The sequence below is a fragment of the Coturnix japonica genome, chromosome 5 (genome assembly GCF_001577835.2).
Source record: "Coturnix japonica isolate 7356 chromosome 5, Coturnix japonica 2.1, whole genome shotgun sequence".
NCBI classification, from domain to species: domain Eukaryota; kingdom Metazoa; phylum Chordata; class Aves; order Galliformes; family Phasianidae; genus Coturnix; species Coturnix japonica.
In genome coordinates this window covers 7,950,281-7,972,903 of record NC_029520.1, presented here as the reverse complement: position 1 = coordinate 7,972,903, position 22,623 = coordinate 7,950,281, and the positions used below count along the sequence as shown (strand labels likewise).

General features: G+C 44.7%; 1 protein-coding gene across 1 annotated transcript; it reads left to right on the top strand.

The window, feature by feature from the left end:
* The first annotated feature begins 4,728 nt into the window (after positions 1 to 4,728).
* Positions 4,729 to 21,417, top strand: FADS2 (fatty acid desaturase 2). The gene is made up of 12 exons (XM_015863639.2): positions 4,729 to 5,192; positions 8,477 to 8,587; positions 9,417 to 9,614; positions 10,239 to 10,340; positions 10,577 to 10,702; positions 13,071 to 13,131; positions 13,624 to 13,700; positions 13,912 to 14,009; positions 16,572 to 16,668; positions 17,769 to 17,848; positions 18,950 to 19,075; positions 19,599 to 21,417. The coding sequence occupies exons 1-12, from the start codon at positions 4,986 to 4,988 to the stop codon at positions 19,648 to 19,650; spliced, it is 1,335 nt and encodes a 444-aa protein (XP_015719125.1). The 5' UTR covers positions 4,729 to 4,985; the 3' UTR covers positions 19,651 to 21,417.
* The last annotated feature ends 1,206 nt before the right edge of the window (positions 21,418 to 22,623 follow it).

Sequence of the window (22,623 nt, the reverse complement as noted above, 5' to 3'; positions counted from 1 at the left end):
TTGTGGATCTTTTTGTTCGTTTGCCGTGTAAAGTCAGTCAGCTCTTCAGCGCTGTCCCATGGCTAGAAAAAGTGTCACCAACTCTCTTCGAAATGCTGGGATATGTCAAAGGAAAATTCAATTAGATTTCTTATCTTTAAAATAAGTAAATAAATAGAAATGCAGGTAGACATTAGGAAACATTGGGAATTTTCCATGGCAGAGCAAGGGGTATTCCTTGCACCTTCCAAATGCTACCTCCCAGAGCCATAGGATCACGGAATGTCCCTGTATGGAAGCTACTTACACAGACCATTGAGCCCAACACCTGGCTCCAGGCAGCGTCGTGGATTACCCTGAAGTTCCCACATCCCCCGTCCCCGTTCACATGTAACCAAACCCCCGAGCTAAAAAGTACATTTACACAATGTTTAGTCCTGTAAGAAACGTCAAGGACCTAAATGGCAACAAAATGGCTCTGCTGGAAACAATTGTGTAATGTAGCAGGATGAACCATGGTTAGAGAGTGTGGCATTTGGTATGAAACGATCTCCCTCCGTTCTAACTGTTATAAAGTCATTTCATACATTAACACCTACGGGCCTGGCGCACGGCCTTATTGGCAAGGTGCTGTGTAAATACATGTTTTGAAAGATCCTCATGGGCCCTTTCCAACTCGGGATATTCTATAATCCTATGAACACATCAATGTATGAGAGAGGAGAGAGAGCATGGACAGTTGCTGCTGAAAGAAGGTAGTCACAAGACAGAGGTGATCAGATGTGTGAGAAGGGACACTGACACTCAAAACTGGGGGCACAGTCGTTAAGAAACAGTATTACCAACAAGGCAACCTTCTTGAGAGCTTCGTGTTGACACACGAACAGGTGGGCAGAGTAGCTGAAGATGATTAAATCACTTTGAAAATGGAATCACTGTCCTGCAGCTATTTTCCATGTAGAAAGGAAGTTATGTGTACCACCATAGCCTGGTATTCCAGTTTAAACACTTCTATGCACTGGTGCCAGGTGAGGTGCAGCTGCATGCCACTGCAAGGAAAGCCCTGATGGGACAACACCAAAGTCATCCTCCAGGTACTCCATTCCAAAAGGCATATTTTCAGTCTTATCTTGCCAATCTCTAGATTATACTCCATAAGGGGACAAGAAAACTAACACTAACATTCAATTTTCTATTTATTTGTTTTTTTTTCAGTTTCTTCAGAAACTGTTTCTTCCCTTAACACCAACAAATCAATGCAGCAAAGACATCTAAATTTCCTTTCTCTCCCCATTCCATGCCATCTCAGCAAGATGGCCTTCACTTACTCAAGGTAGCTTATATATTTCTGCAGTGCTCAGAGGAGCAGATGTACCCCTTCAATGCATTCCTCCCATGAAAACTCCTCTGCCCTACACTTCTTTGCCTCCCTTTTCTATTTCCTGATGTGTTTCTCGCCACTCTCCTGACTCTCCCATTAAACCCAGGGCCTTTGTGTCCACTACACAAGCTCTTTGTGCTGCTAAAGCCACGCCATGCAACAAATACAGCCTTTCACCTAGTTGGCCACAGCACCGAGTCTGTTCTCTTCCCATCGCCCTGGCTAGTTTTGTGCCTAAGAGCCAAACAAAACCTGGAACAAGTGCCACAGACAGCCTTGCCAGCATTGCAGCCTGAGCTACAGAAAGATGATAGTGCCTTTGTTGGGTGGCTTTTTTGTTTGGTTGTTCTTTTTACAGGAACCTTTCAATGGTCTGCTGTTACATTATTACACAATTATCGATGTGAACCATCTAGAACATCAAATGAGGAGTTGCATTAAAGACTTCACATCAATGTACATCTAAAAGATACAACGACAGATTCCGCTTCTGACCAATTGATTCTTCTTTCTTACGAGTGCATTTCCACCAGTTTCCACTGGTACATTTATTTCACTGACCAATGACCTGATGGACTCTGACCATCAGTCCATACTGTGAGTCACAAACAATCTGTGTCTTTATCTCTACAAGGTCAAAAGAAATGATGAATCTGCTTTTGGACATGGAGGATAAAACCTTGAATTAGGACACTGGACAAGCAAAAATACATTGTGAGTCTGTAAATCTAAATTTCCTTCAAAATACCTGGTGTTGTAATGGATCCCTTCTACTTTCTTTCCCGTGGTAAAATATCCTTAGTGAAGCACAAAGAAATGCATCCTAAGATAATTAAATGCTGATAGAAAAGAAAGAGAGAGAGAGAAAATTAAAATGAAGAATATTCATATGTACTAAAAAAAGCAGTTTTCCAATGGAGGTCTGTAGACATCTCAGTGTTTATGGAACTGAGTGTTCAACAAAGATAGCTCCAAAATTCACATTCACTATGCATGGATCTCTTACTGGGAAACTCCTCAGGAATAAGAGATCAAAGCAGCAAACTACTGCCATATGGAACTAGTCAATATAGATTTGGCTGTCAGCCTGATTCCCCTTGGGATTCCTTTCCATGCATGAAGCTGAGAGCAGCTCTTCCACCACACTGTCCCAGTGGCCAACATGAGCCAAGTTCTGATGTGGGTTCTATATCACTATTTAGCAAACAAAGCTTGTAGCAGTCTCACTTTCCCAGTTGGAGCCTGAATTTTCTGTGCAAGGTCACCATTATGGGAGCATACCCAGCTGAAGCACTGCCATGGCAGCCTCAGCTACATGGTGCTGAGAGCACAGAGAGCACAACCTTAGTTAACCCTATGGGGGTCAAAGCATCCCATGCACTGCTCAGCATCAACAATGCAATTAAATTCCTGACATTCCCAGAACACAGCACAGAGGTTACAATGGTAAATTTCCTCACATGACATGCAGTAAGCTTCAGGTCCACTTTTACACCGTTGCACCAGCAGTGCCCTGCTGACGTTTGTTATTACTGTCTTTGTCAGACATCTATTTTGAACTGAACTAAATAAAGTCTTGGGAAAACATTCATTTCTGACTTCCACCATCCCATGCTGCAGGAAGGACTGTTTAACAGTCCAAAGCCCTCCTGCAGCAGCAAGGCCAGGCAGAAGCAGGAGTCTTTAGGATGCCTTGGCATGAGAATGGCACCAGGTGGTTCTCAGTGGCATGGAAGTGCTGCATGTTTTTTGACTTTGCTCTCCATTCCTATAGCATGTGTATGGCATGTGGGTGGAGAAAGGGAGGGGAGCAACGGCTTTTTGAATACCCACTCCCTGTTCTCAGCTCCTTCAAGCCACAGGCAGCAGGAAAAAAACAGAGCCTGGGGTTGGCCAGGAACACAACAACACCAGGGCTGCAGACACTGCTCAGCTTCCCCAAAGGAGGATGACCTCCTACCCCCTACCCCCTCATAGCAGGATCACAGAATCATGAATGTTGGAAAAGGCATCTAAGATCATCAAGTCCAACCCCCACCATGTCAATTGACCACGTCCCTCAGTGCCACATCCACACAGTTCATGAACACCTCCAGGGACGGTGATTCTTACCACCTATCCCCCTGGGCAGCCTGTGCCACCACCTCACCACTCTTTCTGAGAAGAAATGTTTCCTAATATCTAGCCTGAGCTCCCTCCTTCAGTAGTGACATGCAATGGATAGCTAAAGAGTAAGCAAACATCATGAACTGAAGTGTTTGATGGTCAGCCATAGGGGCTCCTACCCCTCCTTTTGCAGACCAGGTCAGAGAATGGGGTCTGAGCTACAAACCCAGTGTTATTACTGACCTAAGATTTGATCATGCAGCAGAAAACCACCTCTGTGCTGCAAGTCAAGAGAGGCAATCTGTACCCTAATAACATCAGCGTATGAAGCCCACTTAAAATCAGCTACAGACACTGGAGGAAAAATGTGCCCTTCATTTCTTAACAAACAGTCACAGGGGAAGATGCCTATTGCCAAGAAAGCCATTGATCATGATTGCCTCACCCCGAAAAGCAGCTGCAGGTACCCTCAGGCATGGGATAGACACCATTGAAAATGCTGCTCCATTGGCTTTGCCCTTGCACCTCAACACCTTGTGCAACATCCTGGCAAGGATTATGTTATCACAAAGTGCCTAACGGCAAAGAAAAGATGGTACTGTCCCACTGCTTAGCAGAAGCATTGCCCCAAGCAGGAGATTGCCTTGTGAATGGGAGCAACAGCTCCTGCAACCAAGGGGCAGCTTACACTGCAACTTGATGTGTGCAAATAGAGAAAAACAATGTGTGTTTTGGCCAGAAGAGCAAAACGTGCTTCCTAAGTTCAAAAGGGTGGCAGTCATTCTGGAGGAAACAAAAAGAGGAAGGAGAAGAAAGGGGAAGGTTAAAAGAGAAGAAGAAGGGGAAAAAAAAAAAAAAAAAAAAAAAAAAAAAAAAGGGAGGGGGGGGGGAAGAGAAAAAAAAGAAGAAGAAGAAAGAAAGGGGGGAAAAAAGAAAAGGGGAGAAAAAAAAAAAAGAAGGAAAAAAAAAGCTTTTAGAAGCAGGATCCAAAATCCTGCTGCAGGGGAGGCGTGGGAGACGAGTTGCTCCCCCCGTGCCGTCGGGCCGATGGTTCGCAGCCCGGTCTGGCCGGCCGCCGGCTGCTCCCTTCGCAAGATCGCGCGGGGCCAATGGCAGAGCCCAGCTCTGCGGCGGGAGGGCCGGGATTGGTGCAGGGGCTCTGCTGATCCCTGTGGAAGCCTCACCGGTACTGAATGGAGGGGGATGCTGGGGAGGCGGGGGGGGAAGGACGAGGGGGTGGGGGGTGGAAATGGGCAGAGCTTGCCTCAAAACGGAGCTATGTGCGAGGAGAAAGTATATCAGTGAGAAAAAACGTAGCCTAGGGGGCACTTCGGAGCCAGAGACGGAGCTGGTGGAGCGCTGGGGCCGGGCAGCGAGAGACAAAGAGAAGGGAGGACATGAGCAGAGGAAGCGGGGGAGAGCCGGGGATCAGCTGAGCTAAATCGGGCACGGGAAGCTCGTCCCGTCCGCACGGCCCCCGGGACTCGCATATCGAGAGGACAAAGCGGCGGCCGGCCCCATGGGGAAGGGGGGTGAGAAAGGAGAGGAGTCCGGCGAGTGCAAGCCGCAGGTCCGCTTCTACACCTGGGAGGAGATCCAGAAGCACAACCTGAGGACGGACAGGTGGCTGGTGATAGAGCGGAAGGTGTATAATGTTACCCAGTGGGCGAAGAGGCATCCGGGAGGCCAGCGGGTCATCGGCCACTGCGCCGGCGAGGATGCCACGGTAAGGGCACATCCCCGCGGGCACGCACCGTGCCGCCCCTCTCTCCCCGCACATCATCTCCCCGCACATCGGCGATACCCGCGGGCGCAGCGGCTCCTCCGCTGGGCAACATCTGGGGGAGCGGTCGGGAGAGGCTCCGCTGCGGGGCTTTGTCTGCGTTCGTGCGGTGCCGGGAGTTGGGGATTCGTGGGCCGAGGGTCTTCCCCTCCTCCTTGAGCGGCTTAAGGCATGCCGATGCCGGAGAGCACGCACAGGAAGGGTTAAAGCCCGGCCCGTTTCACTGCTGCTCTGTAGTAGAGGTGAGCAGAACAAGGCTCCGTTCAGCTTTTTCCCATGAGAGAATTCCCCAGAGTGTTACAGGTTTCTACGGGGGGGAGGGGGGAAAGTTTGCTGCTGCTCCAGCTGCTCCTGGACTCCATGGCTGGGTTGTCTCAGACACCTCTCCTGTTTCAGCAATTAAAAAAAAAAAAAAAAAAGGGAGGGGGTGGGAACAAATTGGTTCAGAGATTCCTGTCTGCGTTTTACCCCTAAGCCACCTTCTGCAGAAATACATCCCAAGAGCACGTTCCCAATTCGGGGTGAATAAATGCAGCAGCCCCCAGCTCTGTACGCGTGGTAAGCAGAGCTGTAGCATTAGCTGCTGGTCTGCCGCAGCTCTAACACCTGAGCAAGAAGGCTGCGGGTGCCACAGAATTACTAACGCTTTCCTTCAGTCTCCCTCTGCCTGCGGTTATTCCCTGCTATTTTCCTGGAAGCACTGAAATGCATTCTGTTCTTGTCCAGTTCCAATAAATGCCCCAAATTAGTAGCTTTCTGCCTCAGAAGGAAAGGGGTGGGGCTTTCACTCTGCTGCACAAGCTGCGAGATCCTCCGATGGCTTCCTATCCCTGAGAATTCACTGCAATTCTTCCACAGGGAATCAAAAAGCATCTGCTGTTGCATTTGTCTCTGATCTTTGCAAGGCAGACCGAAAGACAGGGTTGTGACGCTGCTTCCAGCTCCTCCTCCCCAGCACAGCATCCCTCCATACTGAGAAAGCACTTTGTGAAGGCACAGACTGAAGGGTGCTCTGCCCCAAGCACTAACACAGAGTTGGCATCTGGTTTCCAGCTTCCCCATGGTGAATAACGTCTTACTGCCAAAACATCTTTTGTATTCAGGGTGAGAAAGCTTTGGCCTTGAGCCTGTCAGGGCTGTGCTAAAAAGCTTCAGTTTGAGTTGCAAGATATCACAACTGGGAGGGCTTTGGAGAAGGCAAAAGCAATGATAAAGATTCAGCTCTTAAACTGTTTCTATCCCTGTCCCAGGACAGCTTACATGTGAGTTTCCCCTGCAAGTACCAGCAGTGCTCAGCACTCACTCACTTCAGGCACACTGATATGGCACACCAGCCTGGGACAGGGACAGCCAGTTGTGGCACCACACCATGCACAGTTGCCTTCAAGAAATGGATAAGGCTTAGCATATGTCCCAGCATCTCGCAGCATCTCTGTTTTAGATGATGTTCGAGAAAGTAAAAGAACATCTTCATGTTGACTGCACCAAGTACTTTGATGCTTATATACAGCACATACACCAATAAAGAAAACTTCTTTCCACCACCAAAAGCAGCAAGGATAATTCCCCCTTCCCACAAGAAGCTTGACTTATGACTGTGCTCTAAGATGCATGATTGCATTTCTGACCTGTTCCAACCTTTCCTTTTATCCAACCCTGAAAGAAGCACAGCTGTGAAGTTCAGATATGGAGGAGAGCTCTCCCTGGAAATGTCATGACACGTTCAGAAAACAGATATGCTGCTACCAGGGAAGCCTTGGGTAGAAAGCTCTCGCTTCTTACATGCCTCCTACAGCAGAACTTCTGTGATCGGAGTATTACACTGAAGCTCAACCCAAAGTCCTGGAATAAGGTGAAAGTTTACATGGACTTTGGTGCACTTTGAAACCAAGGTTGTTGGCTGGGAATTTGGAACTCCAGAGCCAGCTTATGAATGGAGGTCAGCTCCCAGCAAGGTCAGCTAGGCACAGTGAGCGTGTTCTGATCTGCCCTTCCTATTTATCATAGAATCATTAAGGTTAGAAAAGATCTCTAAGATCACCAAATCCAGCCCCCTGCCCATCCCCACTGACTCTGAACACCTCCAGAGTCACTGACTTCACCACCTCTGCACAGACTGTGCCACTGCAGCACCACTCTTACTGAGAAGATTTTTTTTCCCCCTAATAATAAGAATTTAGAGCAAGAGGGGAGATTTTAGGTGGTCCTTGCAATTAATTGTTAGTCAGTGGGATGAAGGAAGAAATGCTGAAGTATGGTACTACCAAATTCTGGTTTTGGCTGTATCTTGGTTGTTTTTATTTATTCATAAAGTGAAGAAGATAGGGATTTCAACATAATGAGAAAAGGAGACTACAACCACTAGGATCATTAGTCACTGGCTAAGTTAGAACCCCATGCTTCTTTTAATTACCTTCCCTTTTAAATCTTAGGCCTTCTGGCCTCTGTGAGATCAGTTGGTTTGCTTCCATGAGGAATAGAAGATGTCAAGCTTTCCCCAGATGTGTTAGGATCTCAGAGAAGGAGAAGCACAGTGAGCAAAATAAGCTCCAGATGAAGCTGGAGTTTTTATGCTGATGAGCATCTCAAAAAGAGAACTGTGGCTCAGTGTGGTAAACTTATCACAGAACTGTATCTTTACAGCTCTCTGAGATAAACTCTGCTCAAATCGAATGCCCTGTGAAAACAAAAGTCAACCCCCTCTCCTGAACGTCCTCCAGGCAGCAGACTTCCATAGAGCATTTATATCCTAGAGGGAATTTGCACACATTCCTGTCGGCCTACCTTCCAGGGAATTAAGCGGGATTTAGGTATTTAGTTGCTTAGGAAATTTCTTGGGGTGCCTTTCTCCACCTATCTAGATACCATCCCAGGCCTCACTGTTTACTTCCTTCTAAATAAACACATATATCAGCCTCTAGCAGAAAGTTTCTCTGTTAGAATCATAGAATTGTTTGAGTTGGAAGGGGTTCTTAAATGCCACCTGGTCCAACTCCCAACAACCAGGTGCTCAGACCTTGAACATCTCCATGGACGGTGCTTCCATCAGCACAGAAGTACCACACTGAACAGAGATCACACCTCTCTTTCACAGTAACAGTGTTACTCCACCCACGGTGGGGGGGTCTACTACAAGGAGGGGCAGTGCTGGAGATGTGCAGGAACAGAACAATGGGCAGAAAGCAACAGATATTGCTGAATCTCAATTACTCCTATTTCTACTCCAGGATGCATTCCAGGCTTTCCACATCAACCCCAGCTTGGTGCAGAAGTTTCTCAAGCCATTACTTATTGGAGAGCTTGCTCCAGGGGAACCCAGCCAGGACCGAGATAAAAATGTGAGTATTTGTTAATGAGCTGGTGTTTATTATGGACAAGAGCCACCATTTTTTCCCTCTCAGAACGTTCTCCAGGTAGATTATAAAGGGGCCTTCACTACAGGCAGCTTATCCAGCTGAGACCAGTACCTGCAAAGCTCTGGAGAACAACCACAATTATGTTACAAGTGGTAGGAGCAATAGGGACACATGGGTGAGGAAACGTTCCATTTCAGTGCCTGTGCTTCAGGAGCAGCAACCCAGCAAGTATCATTTCTATGCACTCCATATCCTCAATCCAGTTCTGTACCTATCCCAGACAGTTCATTCATTCATTATTCAGGCACTGTACATGACTAGTTCTTGCTAAAAAAAAAAAAAAAAAAAAAAAACAACAAAAAAACCACAACACCACCAACAAAAGAAACCAACCCTTAATTCCACCTTGTTGTTTATGGCTGGCCATGACCATTGGTATATTTGTCTTACTCAGAATGGAAGAGATGATGCTAATGGCTCCCTACTACCTATAAAGCTCATTCAGACAAGTCACCAAATGTTGTAACTCCCAACACAACAAAGTAGCCCTGGTTCACAGCATGAGGCTCAAGTTACTCTCCTAGCTCAGGGTACAAAGGGTCAAGGCACAGACTCAGACCAGCCAGAGTGTTTACTCTTAAGAAAGAAAGCGCTATGAAGAGCTGAAATAAAATTGTATCCTTCCTTACTTTTGGTGTAGCCAAACAAAGCAAGAAATAACCAGAGTCCTTCGCAGGGAACCTTGTCTTCCTTGGATACATTCAGACTTGCTTACAAACTGCATGCTGTGTCTTGCATGTCTATTTTGCAGTCCCAGCTGGTGGAGGATTTTCGGACCCTGAGAAAGACAGCAGAGGACATGAACTTGTTCAGAGCCAGTCCTTTGTTCTTCTCCCTTTACTTGGCCCATATCATTGCAATGGAAGCATTGGCTTGGCTAATGGTTTCATACTTCGGTACCGGCTGGATCACAACTCTAATTCTTGCCTTCATCCTTGCAACTTCCCAGGTAAGAAGTAGAAGGCACAGAGATATTTGTTGCCCATTTCACTGCAGAGATGGTTAATGCGTGCTAAACTTTTCTTGTTAGACCCATAGAACTAGGAAAAACACTCACCACATATCAGATCCCATGGTGCCTTCTGACCACCCCTACACACCACTCATTATGCTTCACACATTTTTCTTATCTCCTCTGCCTTTTCTACTCCAGAAAATGGAGACACTGATCTCTTCTCCCTGGTCACAGCTACAGAACCCGAGGGAATGGCAGGAGGGGGTTGGGTTGGGTGTTTAGGAAGGGTTCCTCAGCAGAGGTGGTGGGCACAGCCCTGAACTGAAAGAGTTCAAGGAGCATTTGGACATAGCTCTCAGACACAGGGTTGGGATTTTGGTTGGTCCTGTCTGGAGCCAGGGGCTGGACTCAACAATCTTTGTGTATCCCTTCCAAATAGTGTTATTCTGCGTTTCCACAATTCTATGCTCCCCTCCAGAACCAAAACAGATTTTTCACCCTCTCCAGTTCACTCTCTGTCTTTCTCATGCTCAGAACTTGTCTTCTGTCTCTATTTTCTTTTATGCTCAATTCTCTTTTCAAGCAGCTGTACAACTAACTTTCTTCCCATCATTTCAGGCCCAGGCAGGTTGGCTGCAACATGACTTTGGACACCTCTCTGTCTTTAAGAAGTCTTCCTGGAACCACATCGTCCACAAGTTTGTGATTGGACACCTGAAGGTAAAGGTTGTTATGGACAGGGGGGTCTGTGGAAATAGCTACAGTCTCTTTGACTGCAACAAAGCAGAACCCTGCGTCTGTCAGTCTTTCAGCAATGAGCAGATGCAGAGAGAGTTTTCTTTATTAAATGCAAACAGTAGTTTGGACATAATCAGAACTGCGCTGTTTTAGTGCAGCTACCACTAGAGGAACTGCGCTTTTACATGGATTAATTCCTTGTTCTTGTATCTGCTCAGGGTGCCTCTGCAAACTGGTGGAACCATCGTCACTTCCAACATCACGCTAAGCCCAACATATTCAAGAAAGACCCAGATGTGAACATGCTGCATGTTTTTGTCCTTGGAGAAAGTCAGCCTATTGAGGTGAGGCAAAGTGGTTAAAAAGAGGAAAATCCTCATCTGTAACGACATCAGAGAACGTCATCCTAAAACAGAAGTTTGCTGGTCTTCTTTTCTTTACAAGAGTGATAAGAAAGCAAATGCTTCTCCCAGGGACTTCATACATCTATTGAGATCTGTTGGGAGTTACACCCTCCCACATACTGGGAGGAAGTGCAGGATTGACTATACAATTCCCCATCCATTTCCTATATATTCCCTAGGAAATATTATTTGGGGGTAGCTTAGGAAAAGCAATAAACAAGGGATGATAGAAAGCTGCTAAAGAAAACTTCATTCTGCTGTATTGAAATATCAACACAAGGGGGAAAATATGGTGTTTTTAAGTACTTTGCCAAGAATATTTCAAAACTGATCTTCTGTTTCCACAGAAAATATCTTTGAATATTTTGGACAATGTCCTCCGTACTGGAACATTTGCCATGCATGTGGGAGGATATTGCTTGCATAGAAACAGGAGGACATCTCTGTGGGTTTTTTGTTTGTTTGTTTGTTTCTCGAGGCAAAATCTGTGGAGATTTTGACTCAATCTGAGGGCTTAAGCCAGCAAAACTGAATTAGAAGTTCAAGGCACACAGAAACTTCCTGCTTGTATAAGCTAGCTGCAAGTGACTGCACTCTCACCTCACTCTAGAGATCTTCAGGCATCACCTGATCTTGAAATAGACATTTTATACAAAGACCAAGACTGAGAGCCAGACCAACTGTTAACTCTTCAGGTTATACCAGATAACTGCAGTCATCTATTCAAACAGTTTTCTTACATTAGCTGTGGACCAACACGCTGCACACTGAGTAGTAGGCAGTTAAGGAGTTTTGATTCAATCTGTTCTTATAGAGCCAAAATACTTAGAATTTCATAAAAACCTACTTATAGAAAATAAACATTTGGTCTTCTTCTTTTCTTTTTGTTAACAATTGAACAAATGTTTCTAGTCAAAAACAGCAGCAACAACTACAACAAAAAGATCTGCAGCAAGTACAGCTCAGGGAAGTACAGAATGAAAAATCTAATGTTTTCTCAGCCAGCTTTTATCCTACTAAGAAAGTAACCCCAGAAATACATCAGACACATACATGCTGGTAGATTAATATGTATAGAGGGTATATTGCACACATAGTATTTTCAAGATGCAGAAATGTCTTTTGTATATAACTAAAATGAAAGCCTTCCTCTGGAGCATAAAAAAAGACAGTCTAGAAAATACGAACTGGGATCTAGCTCTTCACTGTGTTGGTACATCTCATTGGAAAACGTTGTGCTTGATAATTGGGTTTTAAAGCAGACTGTGGTTTACTTAAAGGAAAAATGGAAGGTACTTAATTCTCAGGATGAGATCTGCTCTGCCAACAACACTTCAGCGTGGCTTGAGAGCTGGCACACTGGGAATTCATTGGGCATGCCAATTCCATGCTCAGCACTCAAGATCACCAGGAAGTTCTCTTTGCTGTCTGTTCAAAATGTCCTGTCGTGGAGATTAATGGGGTAGTTCCAACAGTTTACAAGGAACAATAGGGAAAAATTCAATTCCTTTTCTTTCAGTCCCCACTAAACAGACTGAATTTGACCAAATTTGTCTTTGGGGGAACACCTGCTTCTGCTGTGTGTAGACGAACCATGGTTACATAGCAGTTGGTGCAGAAGAGCTCTCAGGGGCAGCACACTACTTCTAATCATGTCAAACTAGCAACACAGGCATTGTAGACTTAAATACACCTACATGACTTCCTGTGTAAATAGAAAAGGGCCACACTAGTTTTTCCACTGTTGATAAAGTACAACTTTACAAAGCCCTGGCAGATGGCAGGGCTCACGTGCTGATAGCTGCAGAAGTCAGAAAGACTTGGTGGCTGGACATTTTGGTGGAAGACAAGCCAATGTTCAGCACCATTCTCTGCCAAAAGTATCCTACCTAAGAATGTACCATTGGTCAGACTTTGCTATGCCTTAGAATCATAAATGTTGGAAAAGACCATCATGATCATCTGGTCCAACTATCAAAGTCTTGAATTTGTGTTGGTGATAAAGGAAAAATGGCAATTCTAAGTACAGCCATAGGCAAGGCAGGAAGAGCAGAAATGAATAAAAGTGCCATCAGGTTCACAGATAAAAAGAAGCTGTCAAAATCAAGACCAGAAGGCTTTAAAAAGGAATTTACATACAGGAGAATTATGAAGTCAGGATATTTATCCATAATAAAATACTTTCTAGCTTTGATGGTGTGGGGATTTGGTCAAAACTCTCCAGTCAATAAAGAAGTATTGCAGATAATCCTCTCTTACACATGGGTTCTATTGTCCAAGACTGAGCTTTCTCATCTTTGTCCCACAGTATGGCAAGAAGAAGCTGAAGTACCTGCCTTACAACCACCAGCACGAGTACTTCTTCCTCAGTGAGTATCTGCACTGTGCTCTTCCTCTTTCTCTTTGATCACAGGAACTGAACATCAGTTCAGTTTTCAGCCCTGCTGTGTTAGCAGAGAAATGCATAAGTCTCAACTCATCTTTCTCTTCCCAAGAACTACAGTCTCATTAATGGCATACCTGTACAGGCCTCAAAATCAATTCAGTATATTCTCATGGATATCCAAGCATCTTTAGCACTTCCAGCACAGCTATAGAAAGCAAGACAAGCGGTTGAGACTGGGAAGTAACCTCTGTGTGGGAGGCTCAATGAAATACCTGTATATTATGAGTCAAGATGAACAGGTGTGAACCAAAGCCTCCTTCACAGAGAATTCACCTGTCCCTGTCACCAGCATATCGCTTTCTTTACCAGTGCTGGACAGACTTTCCCAGAAACAGTTCCTAAATCACCAGCTCACTATCATGTCACGCGCTTTTCTGCCTCTCTGATGTCCGAAACATTTCCCTTTGCTTTGCAGTCTTCCCACCTCTGCTCATCCCCGTGTACTTCCAAATCCAAATCATCTCAACCATGATCAAGCGCAGGTTCTGGGCGGTGAGTGACATATTCCCTCAGTCTTGGTGGGGTCTGACACTTGAGTGGGGAGAGAGACCAATGGTCTTTCCAGCACAAGAGACCTGGCAGAGGGAGGCTGGGAAGGGATCACACTTGCTGCACTAATGAGCTAATGCCCCTAATGATACCAGCAGAGCTACACTGTATGAAATAGGCTAAGAGATGCCTCATATTTTCTCTCTTCCCCTAGGACCTGGCCTGGGCCATCAGCTACTACATGCGCTATTTCATCACATACATCCCATTCTATGGCATTCTGGGATCCCTGTCTCTCCTCACTTTTGTCAGGTAGGAGATAAAGGACCTCCAGTGCTGGGCTAACCAAGCTCCAGCTCTGCTATGGCCCACAGGCCTTCCTCATTACGGTTCTCTGCAGTCATCTGCCACACAGTGTTGTACTATTGGGCATTCCTACTGCTTTGCTTTCTTCCTATCATCTCCCAGTTCTACCACCTCACAGCAGAGCTGATTCTGGTGCTCAGCACCTTCCTCAGCCCTTGGGATTCTTGTATCTTGTATCTTTCCTAAATCCCCATTCTCATACACTGCCCAATCCAAACACTTTTGTATTTTCCACACTCGCCAAGGCCAGACACTTCCACAGTGCATCAGGCCAAACTCTTCCCAGCTAACTTGGAAGGTGCCTTGTGAGCCCTCCTGAGCACCAGAATGAAAATGCTCCCCACTTCTCACATGCAAAATAGCTCATGTCTTGTACACTACACATGCACATCATTGCTCCCATGCAGAGGTCAGTGCCTCAGAAAGCTGTTTCACACCACAGATCAGTGTTCCTATCCCTACACTCCAATAGACCCCAAAAAACTACCTCCCAGCTCTCCTTACACCTATGGAGAAAGTATTCTGTGTGTCTTGATTCTGACTAGTCTTCTTCCACTTTATTGTCACCAACCTCCACAACGAGCTGCTCTTGATTACTGCTGTATGATAAATGGGTGGAAAGTTCAGTGAGAGATCTGAAAACATGAACTGCAAGCATGGGCTGCCAAAATGAATCAGGCATGGCAGGGTTGGGAAGCTTACTCACTGCATGGTTACACTATCCCAGATGGTAGCACTGAATTTGTATTTCTATTTTGCATGAAATATCTGCAGCTCTTTGGCTAATACTGAAGGATGGCATTTAGTCCCACAGTCAGCACTAGTTTTAGAAAACATTTTATCAGAGTGAAAAACATTTTTCTAAAATAACCCCACATTTTTAAAGCAAAAAGAAACTGCAGCAGATATGGAAAAGCCTTCGCAAAATCTGAAGGTTTGCCTCCAGAAAACATAACATTCACAACTTCAGTTTTTATAGCTTCAGAACAATTCGGTCCTGTTTTCTTTTGTCTTTTTAACTGGGAACTTCAAAAGATGGACACCTATGTAAGCCTGTAGCCAAAATATTTGATCTGGATTCAACAAGTGACACCACCTGACCTTGTATCTCCTAAGATTTTCTATTTTGATCAAGCTGAAAATACAGAAGGAAGAACATTTCTCCTTGCAAAACTGTTTCCAGTTCCTCATGAAAGTTCAGCAGGAGATGGTTCCCTATTACTATAGTTCTGTTATACTTGAGTCAGTTAAAGAGCAGCCCTGGGAGCTTCAGAGAACAATGCACCATTGTAGTCAGTTCTCCCATGGCTTAGAGCAATAAGAATATACTATGAAGGCCACCACTCTAAATCTAAATACATAAGGCATAAAGTTAAATGAAAACATTTCATTTTGTTTTCACCCCAGATGTGAGTAATGAGTAGAAAGCTGAGATTGTTCTAATTAGCTGACACATGACACCAACAGTCTTATTTAGACTTTCGTCAGACAGATGAAAACACTGGAAAAAACAAACTATCAAAATCCAGACTTCCAAAAAGCTCTGAGACAGCTCTGTTTAATTAGCTTACCCCAGTCAGTGATTGTATGAAATTACTGCTAGTTACATTACAGTGATTGCTGAAATTACTGGTGAAAGTGAAGCATCAGATCATCTGCTTTTTTTAGTCTATAGGCTTGTTTTCTGGAAAAGGATGTTGAACAACTGCCGTGCAACACGCATCTCAGTCTCAGCACAGTGAAACAGCTTTGAAGTGTATTTCTGTAGGCTGTTCTCCAGGGGCTAAAATTGTGGTTTACACCATAAGCAGTAAACAAGCCAATCTCAAGTTCAGAATTCAGAATTATGGTAAAGTTACAGAGAAAACAAAGAGAAACCGGGAGCCCCCAGGCGCTAAATCTGACAATCAGAAAGTTAACACCAATAAGCAGATGGACTTTGAAACTGTTGTATATCCAGCAAGCAATTGCAAAGAAAATCAACTCAGAATTTCTAAATTGTGGCTCCTTTTTCTCAAGTAATTGGAAGTATAGTATCACAGAATCATTAAGGTTGAAAAAGGCCTCTAAGATCACCAAGTCTAATGGCCAACCCATCCCACTGACCTCACTGCCACACGTTTGAGGTTCTTGAGCAACTCCTGGGATGGTGACTCCACCATCTCCCTGGATAGCCTGTGCCATTGCATCACTATTCCTTTGGAGAAGCTATTTGTCCTATCGGTCCCCCTCAGTATTACATCTTCATTTAGAGAAAGGCAAAATTAGTGTGAAAGACCAATCCATTCCTGAGGAAGGAGAAGCATAAGTCCCAGAGGTATAAAGAGAGAAAGAGAAATTCATTGCAGAAGTGATTCTTTCTGGTTTCAATAGGAAGAGGCATTTAGTTTTGTATCCTGAGGAAATGTTTTTCTCACATGCTGTATGTCCTGCAAACATCATCTGTTTACCTCAGGTCCTGGTCTGCAATATAAATTGTTCCATGTTTTCCTCTGTATGTTTTTGAAGGTTTCTGGAGAGCCACTGGTTTGTGTGGGTCACTCAGATGAATCACATTCCAATGGAAATTGATTGTGAGAAGCACAAAGACTGGCTTAGCTCTCAGGTAACCTCTGATTTCACTCACCCCAAACTGGATTTTTTTACTCAATTTACTCAAAGAGTGGATGGAGTACCAAATTATCCCCTGGTAAAGGTACAAGATGTTATAGCATAGGGCCTCCACCCAAGACCTCTCTACCATAAAGATAATAGAATTACTGTATCATTAAGGTTGGGAAAGACCTCTTAATATCATCTAGTCCAAACATCATCCAATCCCCACCATTTGCTTTCCCCAAAGTCATTCAAGGCATGGAAGTCCAAACTTCTGTATTGATTTCAATAATCAGAAAGTTATGTTTTGTTTCTTCATTTCTGAGGCTGTATCAGGTGCTCATGTGGTGTATATACAGGCATACACGCATGAGCAAAGAGAAATGTCTCAATGGAAATCATCAGCTAATGGAAAATGGTACTTTAAATCCCTGTGCTGAAAACACATCAACTCCAGTTGAAGAAAGATTTTAGCATATTTCTAAAGTTTGTAGTTTTCTAATGGAATAAGGGATGAAATGAAGCTGTACCGCTTTCTACATATAAATCTCTTTAATGCCTGGTCAGACAAATGCACACCTTTTATTTGTTGTGGCCCAAGTCTTTTTCAGACCTAGAGGATAACGACTACATGAATTCTGTCTAACTGAGCTGAGAGAAGTTCAGGCATACTGGAAAATAACTAGACGGGAGTAAAAGTAGGCTTTCTGTAACCATGGTGTTTTCTTCTCCAAATTCCCATCCTGATCCTGTTGTTAACCATCTGGTCTCCAGCTAGATATGCTGAGATTTAGGACCCTGTCCTTGGGCTAATATGTCACCAAACATGACTATCTCCCTGCATCGCCCCTTGATCCCTGTTCAAACCTTCATGGCATTGTCAGCACAACAGCTGATAGCCAGCCGTTACCGAGGATTAAAGTTTCCCATGCTACAGTCATCTGTCTCAGAATGGCAACTTCCTACACAATGACTACCCATAGAAGAGGAAGATGCTTTTTGTCCTCCAGCCCCTGCTACAGGCAAGATAGGCTTCATGCTGATTTTAGGGTGACTAATTCACAGCTATTTGGGTCACTAGCATTCATGGCTGCTTTCTTGCCTCCACAGCTGGCAGCCACCTGCAATATTGAGCAGTCGTTTTTCAATGACTGGTTCACCGGACACCTGAACTTCCAAATTGAGCACCAGTGAGTATGGACCCAGTAACGTTTGGTCATCACCAGGCTGTTACAGTACTATACTTGTGGCAAGGGATAGCCTGCTAAAAACATATGTGTGAGAGGGGACAGAATCACAGAGAAGCCCAGGTTGAAAGAGATCTCAGAAATTATCTGGTCCAAACTTTCATAGTAAAGGCAAGGCCTACACAAGGTTGTCTAACACCTTCTCTAGTCAAACCTTCCACTTCCTCTTTGGAGCACTACCACATTTCAAGCAAAGACAATCCCAAACTGCTGGGGGGTTGTTGTCACTATAGGCACAGCATCTTTCTCTCGTGCTACCCACCATTTCAGCTTTCATTCTCACAATTTTAATTTGGGTTTCAGCTAAGTCATTGGTACAAAACTACAAGATACAAAGGCTACAGATTTGGATAGTAAAACTCAAGGAGTTATCTTAAGATATATTTCAGAAGTGTCCTTTCCCTAAATAAAAGGTCATCAGCATCTTATGGCTGGAAATGTGGGACTGTACATACTGCTGAGTATCAGGCTGCAGGAGGGGTATTAAAACCAGGGCAGTCTGTTAGAGCAAAATGTAATAGAGACCACATTTAGAGTAAAGGTGACTGGTTTGGAAGTCAGCTTTGGAAATATTCATTGAACAGTATAATCAGTGTGACCCCAGGTTCTTTACCTGCTTCTGTGTTCCATGAGATGGAAAAAGGGGCCACTGATAATTCAGTTTGGCAAGAAACAATTAGTATTGCGCAAAGCAAACAGGCAGCTATCCCAGCAAAGCAAGGCTGCTTCCTCTCTCCTGCTTCCTTTGCACTGCACTTGTAGCATCCTCTCCTGCATAAACTGGCTTTGATTGTCTCTCTTGAACACAGCTTTGTTCTGAGGACTGGCAGAGCAGCAGGAGAATCGATGCATTCTGTTTTCACAAGCCTTCTTGAAACAGAGTACTGTAAAGCACAGATCTCTCTCTACCTCTCTTTCTTTTGTCTATTGGTGTAGCTCAGGAAGGCATTAATAATTGGCCCCATGAGAAGGCAGATGGAGATGCCCATCCCTTGGGGTTATGCTCTAGATTTTTCTCAGATGTTTTCTCTTTCTCTATTCAAGCCTGTTCCCAACAATGCCACGGCACAATTTCTGGAAAATCAAACCCTTGGTGAAGTCATTATGTGCCAAGTATGGGGTCCAGTACGAAGAGAAGCCTCTTGGAAAAGCATTTGTAGATATCGTTGGGTAAGGTTCTTGTAATACCATCCGCAGTTTGCAGTTCACTGTTACACAAGCATCCTATCATTGCTACTACAAATAATTCAGGACACTTTGAGAAATAGCATATCAGTATTCTGTAACCTGGTGTCACTAGGGTAACAACCTTCGCATCACAGCCCAAGGAATACCTGCAGATTTGTTAATTCACCAGAAATGGTACAGCCCCACTGATGTAGTGGACTGATGCCAGGTTACAACTGGCATGGGAATGGGAAAATACTTCACTACATTGTGGGAGGGAGGGGAGGTAGGTTGGGGAAGTGCTGTCCCCCAAAGCTGCTTCTGCAACAAGAGCACTTCAACCAAAGTACTTTGAAACTAGTCACTTTGAGGAGCCCAAATTGCAAAATAGGCAGCTCCTCTGGTATTCTGAGGGGGACATTCTATGGGGTTCATGCTCAGACTCAGTATCAGAGTTCTCCTTTGTAGGAACAAAGTGACAGAGGTTCACAAGACAAACAAACCTCTCTCCATTTTCTTTCCCCAGGTCACTAAAGAAATCTGGAGATTTATGGCTGGATGCTTACCTCCACAAGTGAACATGAGTCTTAATGGGGAGGTGTGAGTCACAGGGAGGGATGGGGGTGAGGGGGGAAGATCACACGTGTCTTTTACTATCAGAATTCAGTCTATTTCTATGTGCACAGTTTGAGGGGAGCTTCCTGTCTTGTGAACTGCTACTGGTGTGAGCTCAGGCAACCTGTTAAATCCAGACAGATGTAAAATGTGCTGGGCAAAGCCTTCAGAGGACAAGACCCAATGCACAAACAGAAGGGTGGGAGAGAACAGAGAGAAGTGTCTAAAAAGGAGACATTTAGCATCTGCCCTCCATCTCCTTGCCGTTCACCCATTCTTGCTCTGCCTAAAGCACACAAGCCCCTGATTCACACACACAACTTATTAGACTTCAGCAAGCCCAAGGACAATCCTAGGACACCTGTGCCAGCTCTGCTGCAAGAACCTCAACCCACAGGGCCCAGCAGCCATACGCTGCGGCTTTCAGTCCTGCCCATAAGCAAAGCATACTAATTGCCAGTCAATCCTGTGTAACCGCAAATGGTTTTTTTCACCTGAGCAGAGCTTTGGCAACACCCAGTTCTACCTGTCTGCACACGCCTAGCAGAAACCAGGGCTGTTTCTATCCTCAAGAGCCCTGGGCTGCATGCCCTGCTCCTAAGACCCATCAGCAAAGAAAATGGGTTCCTCCTGGAGGAGGAGGAGCTCCCCAAGCACTCAGCCTGACCCCAGGCCCTGTGGCTGAAGGCGGAACTGACCAGGCTGTGCTGGTGATGTGAAACCTCCCATAGAAACACCTTACAATTTCCTTGTAACTCTATTCCCTGTCTAATAGCCAAAACCCATGAATGGTTTGACCGGAGGATATAGTTGAACAGCTTCCAATCGCTTAGTTAACATGCAACACAATCCCAAGCCCACTCCAGGTAGATCAAGGTCTTTGGATTCAGCTGTAATACAGTGGAAGAGACATTCTTTCCAAAGAAGAGCCATAGTTTCAACAGCAGTGCTAGGTCCCAACAGCTTTTCTCAGCTCCAAACTCATTTCCTAGTACAAAAGGGATGCTCTAGTCATTAGGGAATTACTTTGCACGTATCATTGTGTTGCCCAACATTGAAATTGGATCCTCGCATTTGAACCTTCAATGCCAATAAAGCCCCACCAAATTAGCAAGGTTCTGCATGCAGAGACAATTCCAGAGCTGTGGCAATGCCCTCCCAACAAAATAAGAAGTATTGTCACCTCCCACTTTGGAAAACTGGTTGAGATTTCTATGCTTACAGACAGGAAATTCATAGGTAGGACTGTAACTTAACCTAGCTACTAATACTTCAGATTTATGAAGGGCTTATTTTTGTGTTCTTGCTCACCCCTCACCTGAATAGCACAATTAATTGTTAGGATTAAAAGCTACTCCAGGTTATCTGAAGCTTGAGCAGAATGTAAGCAGTTTTTATAGTTGGTTTCTAACAGCACAAGCAGTGACGTCCTTCTGGATGCTGTAACTTCTCAGACAGGTAGTAATGGGCTAGTCCAGAATTCTGACCAACACTGCTAAGAATGCCTTAAAATGTCCATCTTTTTTTGACTCCTCTAATGGGCATTTTTCTTCCCAAGACCTTAGCACAAGATACCAAATAGAAGAAAGAGGGGACAGGAGAGATCTTGATATTAGCTGTTTTCTAACTATTTCCTCTTTCAGACCCTTGAAGACTCCCATTTTCATACGAATTGTGCAGCTACTCAAATCCAGAAATAAAATCTGTGTAATGCTATCCTAAGAAGTGACTTCCAAGCGTCATGTACTGTTCTTGCTTCTGCAAGATATAAAGGTCTTTTTTTTTGCAAAGCACAGGTCACCAACCCCTTGCAGTGCATTCTTTTAATCATTGTGCTTACATGTTCAGAAAGTTTGCCTTGTGAAAATGCAAGAAGCTGGTTACTTTTTCAGGCAAAGTCTCACTGACAGCCTTAGTCATGTAGCTTCTTTCTCTCCCTCTAAAAAATCCCATCCCACCATCTTGGGACACAGTGTTTCACATGAACCTTAATGTTTGAGTTCTCTATCCATTAACTCAATCAAACACAACACTAGCAAAGAGGCCTGAAAATCTAGATAAATATATCTTGCTAAGTGATCGCTAGCACCAAAGTGACATCTAAAGTTCAGGTGCTCCAGTAGCTTCAGTAAAATTGCAGACTTAGCCCACCAAAGGATGCAACATTCACATGAGCTCACTGAGCTCGGTTCCCAGAGAAAAAAGCTTCCCTTTGCAGGTTCCAGTTAGCCACCAGAAAGATATACATATTGACATCTCTGCACAGTTCTGCTCCAGCATTCTGAGAACCACAACTAATTAATTTCTCGGAAACAGAATGAGTTGGAACCTCCTTGACAAAGGCAATTTGCATTGCAGATACACACCAAAATCTCACAAACATACCTGAAGCCTGTCAGGGCTTGCAAATAAACTCACCTGAACCACATTGTTGGCCACATGAGCATTTGGCAACGTACGGAGGCTGTGAGTTGGAAATAGCATTTGTTTCGGTCAGATGATGGAAGAATAGGCAGCAGGGGGCTGGCTTGCTTCTCTTCAGTCACACTAGCAGGGTATGCCACCGAAGTAGGAGGAGCAGCATGTTCAGAGATGCTTGGAAGAGAAAGGCATTAACTCTGGACTAGAGAGAGATGAGCAAGTGTTTTAGAAGGAGTAGCACAGAGCTGGGAAAAACATGGGAAGGGGGCAGGCTGAGCGAGAAGACAAACACCAATGCCATGGACAGGAAAGAAAAAAAAGGTACCTTGAAACCAGGTGCTTACATTCCTCCACTAATTGCTAGTCCCTGATTGGCCATCAGCTGAGATAGGGACAATGGTTTTGCTCAGATATCCACAAAGTGAGAAGAAATCAGCCCTCACAAGTCAGGTTAAAAGCAGCCACTTTCCAGCCACAGCCTCTTCTAGAAGATGCTTTCCTAAGAAAGCCTTCCT

Coding starts and splice junctions, on each gene's coding strand:
- FADS2 (XM_015863639.2), top strand. CDS start 4,986: ATGGGGAAGGGGGGTGAGAAAGGAGAGGAGTCCGGCGAGTGCAAGCCG. Junction 13,701..13,911: donor TCAAGCGCAGGTTCTGGGCG/GTGAGTGACATA, acceptor CTCTTCCCCTAG/GACCTGGCCTGGGCCATCAG. Junction 19,076..19,598: donor GCATTTGTAGATATCGTTGG/GTAAGGTTCTTG, acceptor TTCTTTCCCCAG/GTCACTAAAGAAATCTGGAG.